Genomic DNA, 14,155 nt, shown 5'->3' on the forward strand with positions numbered 1-14,155 from the left:
AACCACCAGAACAACTACATAGGGGGATTATCCATCACCAGAACTCTTTAAATCAAGACTGGATATCTTTCTAAAAGATATGTTATAGCTCAAACAGAAGTTATGGGCTTGATGCAGAAGTTACTGGGGGAGGTTCTTCAGCCTGTGTAATACAGGAGATTAAACTAAATCATCATAATGGTCCTGTCTGGTTTAAGAAAAAAATCTAATCTATTTTAGCAGCATTGTCGATAGAACAGGTGATAAGCACTGACTCAGAGGAAATGCTATCATAGCATTAAAAAAAAAAAAAAAAAAAAAAAAAAAGCGCCTAGTTGTAATTTTTAAGTGTCTCATAAAAAGCCTATAGAAAAGATAAAATTAAATTATTCATTCTCTTTAATTTGTCATTGAGACAAGAATCACAAAGTTTATATTTTCAAATGATGTTGTAAAATAAGACTATATTGAATGTACTTTATTGAAAAATTAAGATGTTGAAAGTGTCTGGCTACATGACAAGTAAAACAAGACATAAAAATAAGTTTAAAATTTTTTCACTTTTTTCAAAAACTTATCAAAAATATACTAAGTTAGTTTAAGATATGTACATGAGAAATCAGCAGCTTAATTATTGGGCAAAATGACAATATTACTTTCCAAATATGCATAATTAATAAAAATATAGACAAGATCAAGAATCAAGAGAGAATAGGGAAACCTATGTTCCTTACAAATTTAGAGTCGTTTTAAATTTCTCTTGCTTTGGGCACTTCCTGGAAGAGCATCTTTTTTATTTCGCCATTTTGCAGATGCACTGCTGCATTCTTTTGACCCATGGAAGGTGCACAAACATAAAATACAAAAGTCAAATGCACAAGCTTCTCGGCTACATAGTCCCCTTTTCTTTAAGGGCTGATACTTAGCTGGGCACTGACATCTTGGACAGGGTTTTAAAGCTTCGTCAATAAAAAGGGTTTTGGCAACCTGTAGCAAGAGGGGGGGAAAACAACATTTAATTCCTTCAATTCTTGAATGTACATCTTAAGAAGTCCAAGATTCATCTAAAGAAATCTTTATAATCAATTCTAACAATTGGCTACATTGCTTACCTTAAGATACTCTTCCTGTTTACTAGTTGACTGGGGAACAGAACTGCATCCTGTAGGTGTTAAATGGTCATTGCAAGAAGGTGATGTTTGTAACACAGCAGTTTTGGCTTGAGCTTGAACAGGTCTTAGAGCAGATCTACTTAGAATATTAAGTCTTGTGGCAGCATCTTCAACATGCAAGAGACCTCCCTGTTACAGATGATGATCATAAAAACAGAATTCAGTTTCAGTGAGTACCAAGATAAGTACCAGAGCTTTGTTTAATATAGGGGTTTTTGTTTTAGAACTATTTTTATTTTTCACAATAAAGAGGTACAAAACACATTGTGTACATTTCTGCAAGCAAAAGTTTAGTATTTAATGGACAGGTGGGACAAAACAGAAAAAGAAGAAGAAGAAATTGAAAACATTGTGGTCTATGAAGATCAGTTCTGTGATCAAATTGACTCTCCTTTATCATTTACAAGACCTTATCTCTCCCTGCAACTCCCTCTGATATCTTTCCTACTTCAGAAATCTCAATAGTAAGCACTTTCAACTGCTTATAGGATAATCACTTCACATCTTCATCACTTCCAGGTCATTTCAGGGAACCCCGACTCTAGAGGTAAATTAAGCCACAAAGAAAAAACAAATCAAACAATTGGGAAGGAGTCACAATTTTAGTTCTACTGGACCTGCAAGCAGTGAGTAAAATGGAAAAGGAAGAAAGGAGAGGTTGAAACGAGGCATGTGACAGTAAGAAGAAGGGAAAGGATTTTAGGCCACAAAACCTGGTTCACTTTAAATTTGTTATAATTTGAGGAAAGTCCTATTGATTCCAACAAGTATTACATGTTTTAAACATTTTCCTTGAAGTTTGGCTAGAGGAAAAAAAGCTGACTAAAAATAACATTTTTATTCAGAATGGCTGTGTTCTGAATCATATCTACTGGGTAAAGATTTAACAACTCATTGTCAGCTGGCAGATTTCTGCAGTTCGCTAGGATCTTTATATTCTTCCCCTCACCTCACCACAAATCTTCCTTCCCCCCATATTTAGAAAAATACTGCCTTTGGGAGATACATTACCCCAGCTTCTGCCTTCAGTTGTTTTATGTACAGCTTTCTCCTCTGATACGCATTTTTATCTTGTATAACAATTTCACGCCAGTTTTTGCTTACTTTCCAAATACTGAAACAAACAAAAACCAAACAAAGTATCATCCACCTTTCAAATCTTGCTTAAGTTTTTATGAGTGGCTCATTAAGATCTTAATACTAAGATTAACCCTTTCCAAATTTTATCATGTCTTAAAGTGTTACCTTGATTATTTTGCAGACTATTGCAACTGTAACAAAGTCCACTTTATAGACTTGACTTGAAACATAATATTGCCTCACATATGCTTCTGCATCATCATGTGGAATTAAATACAGGAGATCCACCACCCCCCACCCACCCCCAGAGGACAGAACACAATGTAAAAATTATTGGCTGCTTTGCATAGGATAGAAGAGTGGGGAGGGTTAGGAGCTAGGGAGCAGAGGTTTGGAGCAGAACTGGGGAGTTGGATCAGAGCTGTTGAGAGTGGGGGAAGGCGTTGGAGTGGAACTGAAGGGGACCCAGGTCAGGGGGTTGCATCAGTCCTTGGGGAGCTCATGGTGGACTGAAGGAGGCACCAGCTGGGGGAGATGCTAGGCATCTGGAGGGGTGGATATGGGAATTGAGAAGGGGCTGGGTAACCTATTCTTACACCAGAACTCCCTGGGGCCTTGTTATGCTAATGATTAATTTATTTATTTATTTTACTAAAATATTCTTTAAAAACTTACAGCTATTCAAATATTGCAGCATCATAAACTTATGTTTTGGGAACTGAGTTGAGCTTAACATTTATGAATATTTTCCACTGATAGTTACCATATTTTGTTGTAAATACTGTAAGTCTATTATTGTTAGCTAGAATGCACTTGTAATTAAGTTCTTACATCTCTTTGTTGCTTCAAATGCATCAGTAGTAAATTAATGTTATTTTTGTTACATGGGAGTAACACTGTTCAGGCCACTGTTCCAGCTCCCCATCTCATTAGCAGGAAAAAATCCTAATTTTCAAAATGTTGAGAAAGAATATATACAGTTGTATTTCTTACCTGCATAGGCTTTCCACAGTCAAAGCACCTAAAACTATAGCAAGAATATGCTTTAAATCTCTGTATTTTAATTCTGTTAAAATATCTAATTTTTCAAGGCCCATTTTCTTGCCTATGAGTCCAGCAAGAATATATTCTAATACAGACATTTCAGCTCTCTCAGTGTTCTCCAAGAGTCCATTTTGCTCTGGTCTTTTTCTTTTGCTTCGCATGAAGATTTCATGGACTACTTGTAAAGCAGGTGTTCTTGATAAATCTGCAAGACTTAGAACCAAATCTCCACTATTCTCCTTATTAAAAACCAATCCACTGTCTTCACTGGCAGGGTCTCTTGCTACTTTTAATTTATATTCTGAATTAATTAGTGTAATATGATAGTCTTCCTCTGTCTCGGACTGTGAACCCCGTTCTTGAAGGGTGGATAACCTCCTCACTCGGTCTAGTTTTCTTAGCTTTCTTTTAGCATCCAGAGGTTTGGAAACTTCCTTCTGTTTTCGAAGTTCTTGGAAAGATCCCTCATAATCTGAGGAGGAATCTTCTGATTTATCCAAGCCAAGGGAATTAAACCCACTGTCTTCAGGTGCTGAAAGGTCCGAGTCATTTACTACATGAGTGGGGGGAGTATTTATGTCAAGTAAATCAAAGTTAAAATCTGATATTAGGTTGCTGACGGGAGTCAGAAATTTATCCTTATTTGTCTCAGACAACATACAGCATGTAGGGGTTCTAAGAAATTCCAGGTAGGTGCTTTCATCATTAATGCTTGTAAGGGCACTATCACTGAACTCATTAAGAGTCTCGTCAATAATAGTTTCCTTAGAAGTATTACGGAGAATTGGAGATAAACATTCAGGTTCGGACAACAAGTTGTTTTTACATTTGGAATCATCTACTGTAGAAGTCCTTTGCTGTGAAAAAGCAAGCCTCAATTTTTGGCAAGCAGGACTAGCCTCCTCAGTTTTTAAAGTGCTAGTAACTAGAGGTTTGTAAGTGTTATCTCTTGGAGAATAAGAAGAACTTTTTGAAAGTCTCTCTTCAAAACTGAGAATAGGAGATGTTTTTTTCCTACTGCACCCTGAAGAACTGGCTTGTCTTTCAAAGCATCCCACAATGCCACCCAAAGCAGTTTTAGACTGAAGCAATCTCCTACGCAGTGATAAATCTTTTTTACTTACTTTAGGAGTTTCAAAAAAATCTGTAGTTACATTTGCTTCTTTTCTTTCAGCTATGGAGATAGAATTCCTTTCATTTTCAATAGGAGACAACACTGAAATTACTAAATTAGGGTATGAATGTTCAGAATACTCATGTAGTAATGATAGACCTCTTGTGCTCTGTTCATCTTTACGTTCTCCATCAGCATGATCAAAACTAGGGTCTTTTAATGATCCATTGTATCCGCTGTCCTGAAATATGGACGTTGAACAAGAGTCTTTGAAGCTGGAGTATTTCACATTGTTGCTGGGAGAAGTCAACCTGCCTCTTTTAAGAATAGACAGTACTGAGCAGCTTTCTGACATCTTTCACTTGGAATTTCTCTGATTCTGTAAAATTAAGATAGCATTTTATCTCTAAAATGAACCATAAAGAACTTATTTTAAAATTACAGTTACCAATGTATATCAAATTATATCTAAGATGATTTCTTTTCATTTAAGTCATGTTCTTTTATCATCAAAATAGTAACCATAGTGGAAAAAAAATAGTTTTACTGCATTTCTATGGAAACAGCATTCACACACTAGTATGATGGATGCATTATAGATATTTAAAAAGATAGTAAATACTTTAATGCTGTGTTCATCCTCATTATTTTACATCAATCCTCTTCGTGATCTAGGGTAAAATAGCTCGTACTCTATGGTTATACAGTTTATGGAGACTGGGAGACTAGGCATTCTCCCCAGGGTATGTGGGGAGAAAAAGCTTTTGATAATAGTTTTTTGCATAGTGAGAAAGGATATATTCTTTTCAAATGACGGGAACAACAGACACTCCAATTCCAAGCTTTTTAGCTATGTATAAGTTTCTAACTCTTGTAATTTGGAAAATATACCTAAAGATTGTTGCTGGTCTCTCATCCTAGACAAAAATATGTCTTCATAGGCCAGAGTAGGATGTTTTCAGTGTACCAAGAATCCTAAACCTCCCACTGCTAAGAGAGAGAAAAAAAAAGGGTGTTGTGCCACCCTCTGTTATGTAGGATTATGCTTTGATGGGTTCAGGGCATTGAATTACCAAAAATCACCATAAATGAAAGGTCATTCTTCTTGTTACAGTCGAACATCAGAGTTACGAACACCTCAAGAATGGAGGTTGTTCATAACTCTGAAATGTTCATAACTCTGAACAAAACATTATGGTTGTTCTTTCAAAAGTTTACAACTGAACATTGATTTAATTCAGTTCTGAAACTTTACTATACAAATGAAAAACGCTGCTTTTAACCATATTAATTTAAATGAGACAAGCACAGAAACAGTTTTACCTCGTCAAATGTTTTTAAAAAAAAAAAAAAAAAAAAAGATGTTCCCCCCCCCCCCCTTTTTTTTTAGTAGTTGACATTTAACACAGTACTTTAACGTACAGTATATTTTTGGTCTCTGCTGCCTGATTGCATACTTCCAGCTCCAAATACGGTGTGTGGTTGACTAGTCAGTTTGTAACTCTAAGGTTACACTGTATTCCATTTGCTAGTGGTGGATGTGTAAAGAGAGAGAATTTTTCTTTGTAGTAACAAGACCACAACACACAGTGTGGGGAAACTAATGCTTAGGAAAAGGCAAGAACAAGGCAGATGCAGAATACTGGCAGGTGATGAGGTAAAAGACTGAGTTTTGCCAGTAAAATAATAAATACTTGTAAGTGTAGGCTGAGATGAAAAGATGACACATGACCAGACTTGTACTGGGACCATCAGAGGAGGCGGTTCCTATGCCAGAAGTCCAAACATCTCCAGAGTGAGTGGATCAGAACATACTGTGACCCGTCCATGTCCAGGGTAGCCAACTGATAATGCCAAGGTCAGGGCAGGCTGCAAAAGGAGAGAAGATTCTCCCCGTGCTGGTGGGTGACACTGAAGCCCAGCTTCCCAACCAGCCATGAACTGCTTCTGATTTCCCCACACTGGATATCAAGAAGCCAGTCCACAAATGCCCCCAGCTCCCTTTACTGCATTCCAGTTCCTGGCTCCCAAATCAGCACTAGGTCCAGTAAAGAGACCGGTTACTTAAAAAGGTTCTCCTGACCCCAAGGTGTCAGACACAGTACCAGTCCAATATAAGTGTGGATCTTACCTAAAATACCATTCTACCAGCGAATCCTTTAGTAACTAAAACTAAAAGTTTATAATAAAGAGGAAGAAAAACCATGAGAGGAATGTTAAAGGGTCAAAGCAAATCACATACATACAAATGATTAAAAGTCCATATACATCAGGTTTCTGGAAGAAATATGGAGTTGCAGGCTTGTATAGTTCCTTCTGTTTCACATCCAGTACCTGGATGGATCTAAGTCCTTCGTTCAGTTGCAAAATGAGTTGATCCAGAGGTAGAGGTAGGTGTGTGTCTGCAGCTGGACAGGAACATAGACAAAATGGTTCCTCTGGTTTGATCTTGTATATCCTCTGCCTCTGGCCATGCGGCCTGTGAAAACTTACAGGAACTAAAATGGAGTCCAGAGTCACATGGGCCAATCCTGGTAATTCTTCAGGTATGCCTTTAGTTTCTTCCTGGGCCTCTTGCATCTGCGAGTGTCTCAATGGGCCATCAAGCAGGCTATTGTTCTGCCGCCTCTCTGTCTGGGGTGTGTCCCAGTCAGCCCAAATTGACATACAGAAATATCAAATACATTCATAATTTCCATTTCACATATAATACATGAACATGAGTATATTTATCTTACTCAGCACGATATAGCCCTTCTAACAGTACCTGACATGATATATCTCACACAAAATTATGATTCTGCCATACTGATGTCACACAATATACTAAATGCCGCCCCCACTCAAGTCAGCCCGCGTGACACCCCCAACGCGAGACTGGTGTAGAAAGGGGTGTCCCTAGACACTGCTGAATACATCATAGGAACTTTCCCTCTTCAGTTTTAAACATGTTTCAAGGGTTTCACAAAATATCAGGCACACGGTACATTTTTACAATTCTTGCACTAACAACAAATTAACTACAAGACTTAACAATGGCACACATATCATCAGCAAAATCATGTTTAGCTAAAACAGGCTTCTTTCTTGTAAGGTTCATCATGGAGGTAACAATGTTATTCAATTTTTTACGAACAGTTGTAAGGGTTTAGTTAGTTCACTAGTGACACATACTTCCCCACTGGTTGCTCTGTTACCTCTACATTACCCGCCTGCTGGGGCTAGGCTTTGGGCCCCCACTCTGGCCCCCTCTAAAGAAACATTTTTTCGTTGAGCTCTAACAAACTCATTCTGCATGTGGCTCCAATTCAGAGCCGTTCCAGACACGCCCAACTCACTTTCAGCTGGCCACACCTGTCTCCTTTCCCTCCCCTGTCAGGCAGGTAATTTGCATCAAACACCCCCACTAGCTAGTTCACTGGTTTCCAAGTTCTTAACTGTTATCCCTTTCCAGTCTGGACTAGGTTTTAAAGAGATATCCACCATTTTCACTAGCATCTCATAAACAGGGTTAAGCACAGTCACTTGGTTACAGGGCTGTTTAAGCCTTTTGATAATTTTCACCCCATCTGGAACCTTTTCCAAGGTATCCAAACTGGACCTTTCTAAAACGAAGTCAGTGAATCCATCCACATTTGGAAAACTTCAGCAGTTAGAAACTGAATCACTTTTCCCAACATCTAAGCTGTTGCTTGCTACAGGCAATGACTCATCCTGAGCTAACTCAATCAATTCGCTTTCACACCCTTCAGTTGCAGAAAACTGCTTGCAAAAGCCATCAGGAGGTTTTATTCTTTCAGGAGCAGCTTTAGGCAACAATCCATTTCTCACAGAAATTCTGCCCCTACCCTTTTCATCCATGGCCTGCTCAAAAGAAACATTTCCCTGATCCCTAACAGACTCTTTCTGGGTTTCAGTTAAGTCCAGGACCAAATCTGATACCATTGGCACCCCCTCAATTTGCATAAACTGAGAGGCACACCCTGTCTCCTCTTTAGACAGAAGCAGGGAGATGAACTCTTTCTCAGCAGATAACCTGCCTTTCTTAACATCCAAACAATCTGAAATTTTCCCTCCTTTGTCCCAGCCCACATGGCTGTTCTCCGACAAACTTTCGGGGACCGGGGCAGCTTCCCCCATGGGCAAATTACTACCCCCAACAGACCCAGGTTTAGGAACACTTCCTTCCTGGGTCTCAGTTGAATCCAGAACCACTTCAGGTATATCAACTGATAAATCCTGCACCAGCATAAGCTGTGAGGCACCCTCTGCCTGCTCCACGGACAGAACACTGGAGATTTTTTCTCCCCCAGCAGATTAGCAGCTTGTATGTTCAGAAAAGCAATCCCAAGGCTAGAGACACTCTCTTCCTTGTCACAGCATACCTGGTTAGACATGGACAACTGCTCACAGTCATGCACCCCCCCCCTTTCATAAATTTCCCTATTGATTACAGGTAACACAGGAGACTTACATTCATACTCCCTCTGGGACTGGGTGACATTACCTGGTTACATATATTTACCATACCAGTATTAAACACATCAAAAGCATCATAAATTGGCAAGATTTCTTCCCAATCGCTGTTAAGAGAAGCTGGGCTTCCAGAGCAATACAGTTTCTGCTTTTCCAGGATCTGCAGGTGGAGTCTGGCTTTTTCCATCCACTCTTGATGAGCTTCCAACCATTGCTGATGAGCTCTCTCTCTCTCATTTCATCTATTTTTTGGAGTCTGAAAATTCTTGCCTCAGATTCTAGTCTCATCCTTCTGAGCTCCTCCTCAGAATCTCTTTCTCTCTCATGCTGCAGACCCGGTCTCTCTCTCTCTCACGGCTTGCTGCCGATCTTTCGCCGCTGCTGTCTCTGTGAGGAAGTTAGCTGGAGACCTTGCTTTCAGATCCTTGTCTCTGAGCAGATCTCTCATTTTCCGCTTTGAGATATCCCTCTTAAGGGCTAATTTTCTCTCTTTAAATAACTGTTTAAGCTGTTTTCCACTCATAGCATCATATGATCTCTGCTCACTCATCTTGACTAACTTTAACCTTTAACACTCTCAATATAAAATTATAAAATTTGGAATAGCGTGAGGTTCTGATCCAAAACCCAAATGTTCTGGTTCTGTGGATTCTGCTACGACTATGCCACTGTGACCCGTCTGTGCCCAGGGTAGCCAACTGATAATGCCAAGGTCAGGGCAGGCTGCAAAAGGAGAGGAGATTCTCCCCGTGCTGGTGGGTGACACTGAAGCCCAGCTTCCCAACCAGCCATGAACTGCTTCTGATTTCCCCACGCTGGATATCAAAAAGCCAGTCCACAAATGCCCCCAGCCCCCTTTACTGCATTCCAGTTCCTGGCTCCCAAATCAGCACTAGGTCCAGTAAAGAGACTGGTTACTTAAAAAGGTTCTCCTGACCCCAAGGTGTCAGATAAAGTACCAGTCCAATATAAGTTTGGATCTTACCTAAAATACCACACTGCCAGCCAATCCTTTAGTAACTAAAACTAAAGGTTTATTATAAAGAGGAAGAAACAAACCATGAGAGAAATGTTAAAGGGTCAAGGCAAATCAGATACATACAAATGATTGAAAGTCCATATACATCAGGTTTCTGGAAGAAATGTGGAGTTGCAGGCTTGTATAGTTCCTTCTGGTTCACATCCAGTACCTGGATGGATCTAAGTCCTTCGTTCAGTTGCAAAATGAGTTGATCCAGAGGTAGAGGTAGGTGTGTGTCTGCAGCTGGACAGGAACATAGACAAAATGGTTCCTCTGGTTTGATCTTATATACCCTCTGTTTCTGGCCATGCGGCCTGTGAAAACTTGCAGGAACTAAAATGGAGTCCAGAGTCACATGGGCCAATCCTGGTGACTTTCAGGTATGCCTTTAGTTTCTTCCTGGGCCCCTTGCATCCACGAGAGTCTCAATGGGCCATCATGCAGGCTATTGTTCTGCCTTCTCTCTGTCTGGGGTGTGTCCCAGCCAGCCCAATTTGACATACAGAAATATCAAATACATTCATAACTTCCATTTCACATATAATACATGAACATGAGTATATTTATCTTACTCAGCACAATATAGCCCTTCAAACAGTACCTGACATGATATATCTCACACGAATTATTATGATTTTGCCATACTGATGTCACACAATATACTAAATGCCACCCCCAACTCAAGCCAGCCCACGTGACACCCCCAACATGAGACTGGTGTAGAAAAGAGTAATCAGAGCTCCTGAATACACCTCAGGGGCCCCCCTTATCTAGACAGCGTAACACATACAAGTACAGGACACAAGGACTAGGTAGGCCTAGTTGAATATGTTGGAAGTGCTCAGAGCAGAGCCCCTTACAGAGTACACAACAGAAACATGCTGAGGGGATCGATATAAATCAGCCATATGAAGAGAAAGGCACTTTGTCTGCAAAGAGATTGCTGAAAGCCTTCCAGAAGGGAATGAGACAAAGCTGTTTTAGCATTAATTGCTAAATATTTTTAAATAGCTGTTAAAAAAGCCATTCAACGCTCCAATACTGCAAAAACATATACATACTTACTTATCTTTAAACACATTAATAGTGCCATTGTATTTCATGAGACTATGCACGTATTTAAAGTGAAGCACATGCCTAAGTGTTTGCAGGATCAGGGCTTTGCTTTCCAATACAGTCAAAATACAGTGAGGATGGAGGAGAGGTGGGAAATCAATATTTACTTTTAGCTGTAACATTACAGATAACTGAAAGTAGAAGAAATGAAAAGCTGTTGTTAGGACCCTATACTTTTTAAAAGGTAACATTTCATCATTTCTTTTTGTCTCAAAGGAATGGATTACTGTGAAGGGAAAAAAACCGTCATGTAACAGTATAGCAGAGATCTTAACTGGCACAGAAATAAGGCGAAAATTATTAAATAAGGCTACATTAAATAACATCCCAAGCACTACAAATTTAACAAAATTTGGTGCAGGTGTAAGAAGGGAACAAAGCTTCCGAACTTCCTTGGGTTGCTATCACACTATGTTTTCTTAAAATTCTAGGGGAGAAGCACTGCAATAGAGCAGACAAACAGAACATGATCCATAATCATTCTTGATAACAGTTCCTAACATGCACCCCAATCTTGCAAACCCTTATTGCACATATTTGACTTCAATTTCAATGGGACTACTCACAATAGGAAAGTTCAGCTTGTGCATAAGATTTTGCAGGATTGAGGGCCTAATGATGCATATCCAACAATAAAGGGAAAAAACCTTTGCAAAGCCTACTAACGTACATTTATCCATCAAATTCATACAAAGCATGTCTAATTCCATTTGAGGATTAATTGATATTTCCCACTAGAGTGAAATATTTTCTTCTTTTGTAATTCAGTGAGATATTTAAAACCTCCCTTAGGATTCCTTTTTCAAAAATTTTTTTATTCAAGTTATTCTAGATTTGGTGTTTTATAAGAGTTTTCTCCTTTAACACAACAAAACATGTTTAATCCAATAATTTGGTAGCACAATGACATTTAGATGCCATACAGTACTTTTCAATTGCAGATCTCAGAGTACTTTACAAAAGGAAGTGTCATCATCCCCATTTCACATGTGCGGAAACTGAGACAGAGAACTGGAGAATTGATCAAGGCCACAAAGCATGTCAGTTTCCACAGCCAGGAACAACACACATCTCCTGATGCCTATTCTACCTCCTTTATATACCATAGTTCAATTATACTAATGCAGTGGTTCTCAAACTATGATCTATGGGCCACCAATGAGCTGCAGAGTGCATCTTGACAGTCTGCAGAATGAAATATTTTGAGAACCAAGCTATGGGAGGATTAGGATGTCTAGAGTGGAGGTGTTCCATGAGAAAATCCCTCTGATGAAGTGGCCCAAAGACGCATTGATTACTGGAAAACAAAAAAAAGAGCAGAATGGCTAGAAGAACTACCAGTTGGAGGACTGGGCTCTGAACTCACTCAGCCACAAGTCTCCCTTGTAGATTAGTAATATAAAGGTGTACATTACCTTCATCACCAAATTTATTTCTGTCCTCCTTTCTTAGGACACCTGCTATTTTAAGCAAAAGGATGGAGAAGAATTCTTGGTACAGACACCAATAGTCTTTTCCAGTACTTAAATCAAGTCTGGTCGCTGCAGCAAGCAAACCTTACCTGATGATTCTCCTCCATTCATCAAGCTGTGCGAGCCTCCCAATCTAATTGGCTCAAAATGAGTCGTTGCACCCCAACAATGTGAATTGCTATGGAGGAGGCTGTAGCTAAATCCCTCTGCACAACGGGTATGCTACTTACCCAGCGCTGGGAAGCAATTTGAGCGCCTCAGACGAGGAGTGCTACCTGAGGGGAACAGCAGCCTTAGTTACTTTACTGGGGGCCCGGGTTCCAGAACCAGGCAAAGGCAGCAGCAAAAATAATTCAGTGTTCCAAAGGTCGTAGGCAGCTCAGAGGCAAAATCCGTTCAAGCCACAACAATACTTAATGTAACCGAGTAGTCGATGCATGTATTGGCCGTAAGCTGGGCAGTTAGCGCCTTTAACAGCAGCAATGAGGCTAATTGACTAGACCAGGCATAACACGTGTGGGTCTCTCAGCCACCTTGAATGATGGACGCCGGCAAGGCAGTAGCTTCCCACCCACCCCACCTTCCTCCTCCGGCAACTCAAGGGAGATCTCTGCCCCCAAGTGACGGGGTTTCTCCGAGGGAGTCAATGGGGCTGAGTGATGGGGACTGAGGTTAACATCATCCCACCCGCAGGCCGAGATGCGGTGGTGGTCACAAATCCTGCCGCCCCCCCAGGACGCCGCTCTCTGCCTCTTGCCGCCGCAGTAGCCACCGAGCCTCTCTCGCCCGCAGGCTCCAGCCCCAGCTCGTTGCCCTGGTGAGGAGCTGCCGCCTCCAGCCCGCAGCAGCTCCCCTCATGCGGCTGCTGTGAGTTTCCCTCGCTTGGATTTGAACTGCCCGCCCTTTATCAACCGCTGTAGCTTTTCCTCCCTCCTCCCCCGCCCCAGCGCTGCTTCCTGGCACGGGGGCAAAGCCAAGAAAGGTTCCAGAGCAAACACAGCGGGGGAGGCGGCTACAGCTGCAGCCCCTCCACCCCAGTGCGTGTGACTGGGGGTATCCGAGGGAGTTCTGTTGAAGAGACCAACCCCCTTTCTCCCCACCTTCAATACTTCCAGTTCCAGGGCTGTGTCCTTCCCCCACCTCCATTGCACCGTTCTCAGGCTTTTTTCCTCCTCGTTTTCCATAGTCTCTCCTCCACCCTTCCCAGGGCTAGACTCCGTGTCCCGCTTCTCCCCACACATCTAGGGCTGCTTCTCTCCCCCTTTTCCCACCCTTTTCCATTGCTATGTGTCTCCCTTCTCTCCCGCAGCATCTCCAATCGCCTCAAGGGGGTACTGCTTCTAGAGAGCCTGCTTGAGATGAGACTTTACCCTAAGGTGAAACCTTAAGAGCCTAACATCCAGCATGATCAAACAAAACGTTTTTAAAGGAACTAAGCCTTGTCTACACAACCACTATGTATATACTAAAACATTTAACTTGAGTTGGATGATTGCCAATTAACTCAGATTAGTTCACACATTTGTACATGCAACAAACATTTTTGGAGCAACCAGACTAGCATATACAAGTGTATTAACTGACAATCAGTTAAGGTGAGTTTAAAAAAAAACAACCTAGAATAGATAAACCCTAGGTATTAATGTGTTAAGGAGTACCCTGTTAAAACGTGTCAGCTAAC

At 40.8% G+C, this 14,155-nt stretch overlaps 1 protein-coding gene across 2 annotated transcripts; it reads right to left on the reverse strand.

Moving 5' to 3' along the window:
• Positions 1–319: 319 nt before the first annotated feature.
• FBXO43 (F-box protein 43) lies at positions 320–13,753 on the reverse strand. 2 transcript variants are annotated; one of them, XM_067535951.1, is made up of 6 exons: positions 13,575–13,753; positions 12,705–12,749; positions 3,225–4,768; positions 2,163–2,265; positions 1,092–1,280; positions 320–966 (listed from the first exon to the last, which is right to left on the reverse strand). In XM_067535951.1, exons 3-6 carry the CDS (start codon positions 4,742–4,744, stop codon positions 718–720), a joined length of 2,061 nt encoding a protein of 686 aa, XP_067392052.1. In that variant the 5' UTR covers positions 4,745–4,768; positions 12,705–12,749; positions 13,575–13,753; the 3' UTR covers positions 320–717. The 2 variants fall into 2 exon arrangements, with proteins under 2 accessions (XP_067392052.1, XP_067392043.1); XM_067535942.1 differs by lacking the exon at positions 13,575–13,753 and having other exon boundaries at positions 358–966; positions 12,705–13,564.
• Positions 13,754–14,155: the final 402 nt, after the last annotated feature.

This window comes from Emydura macquarii, unplaced genomic scaffold (assembly GCF_026122565.2).
Source record: "Emydura macquarii macquarii isolate MOO-44397 ecotype Brisbane River unplaced genomic scaffold, CSIRO-AGI_Emac_v2 contig_383, whole genome shotgun sequence".
NCBI lineage: Eukaryota > Metazoa > Chordata > Testudines > Chelidae > Emydura > Emydura macquarii.

Bases quoted from the DNA above. Each gene is read 5' to 3' on its own strand.
- FBXO43 (XM_067535951.1), bottom strand. From the start codon at position 4,744: ATGTCAGAAAGCTGCTCAGTACTGTCTATTCTTAAAAGAGGCAGGTTG. The intron at 2,266-3,224 runs GTAAGAAATACA...TGTTTGTTTCAG, and splicing joins ACTGTGGAAAGCCTATGCAG to TATTTGGAAAGTAAGCAAAA. The intron at 1,281-2,162 runs GTAATGTATCTC...CATCTGTAACAG, and splicing joins AACTGAAGGCAGAAGCTGGG to GGAGGTCTCTTGCATGTTGA.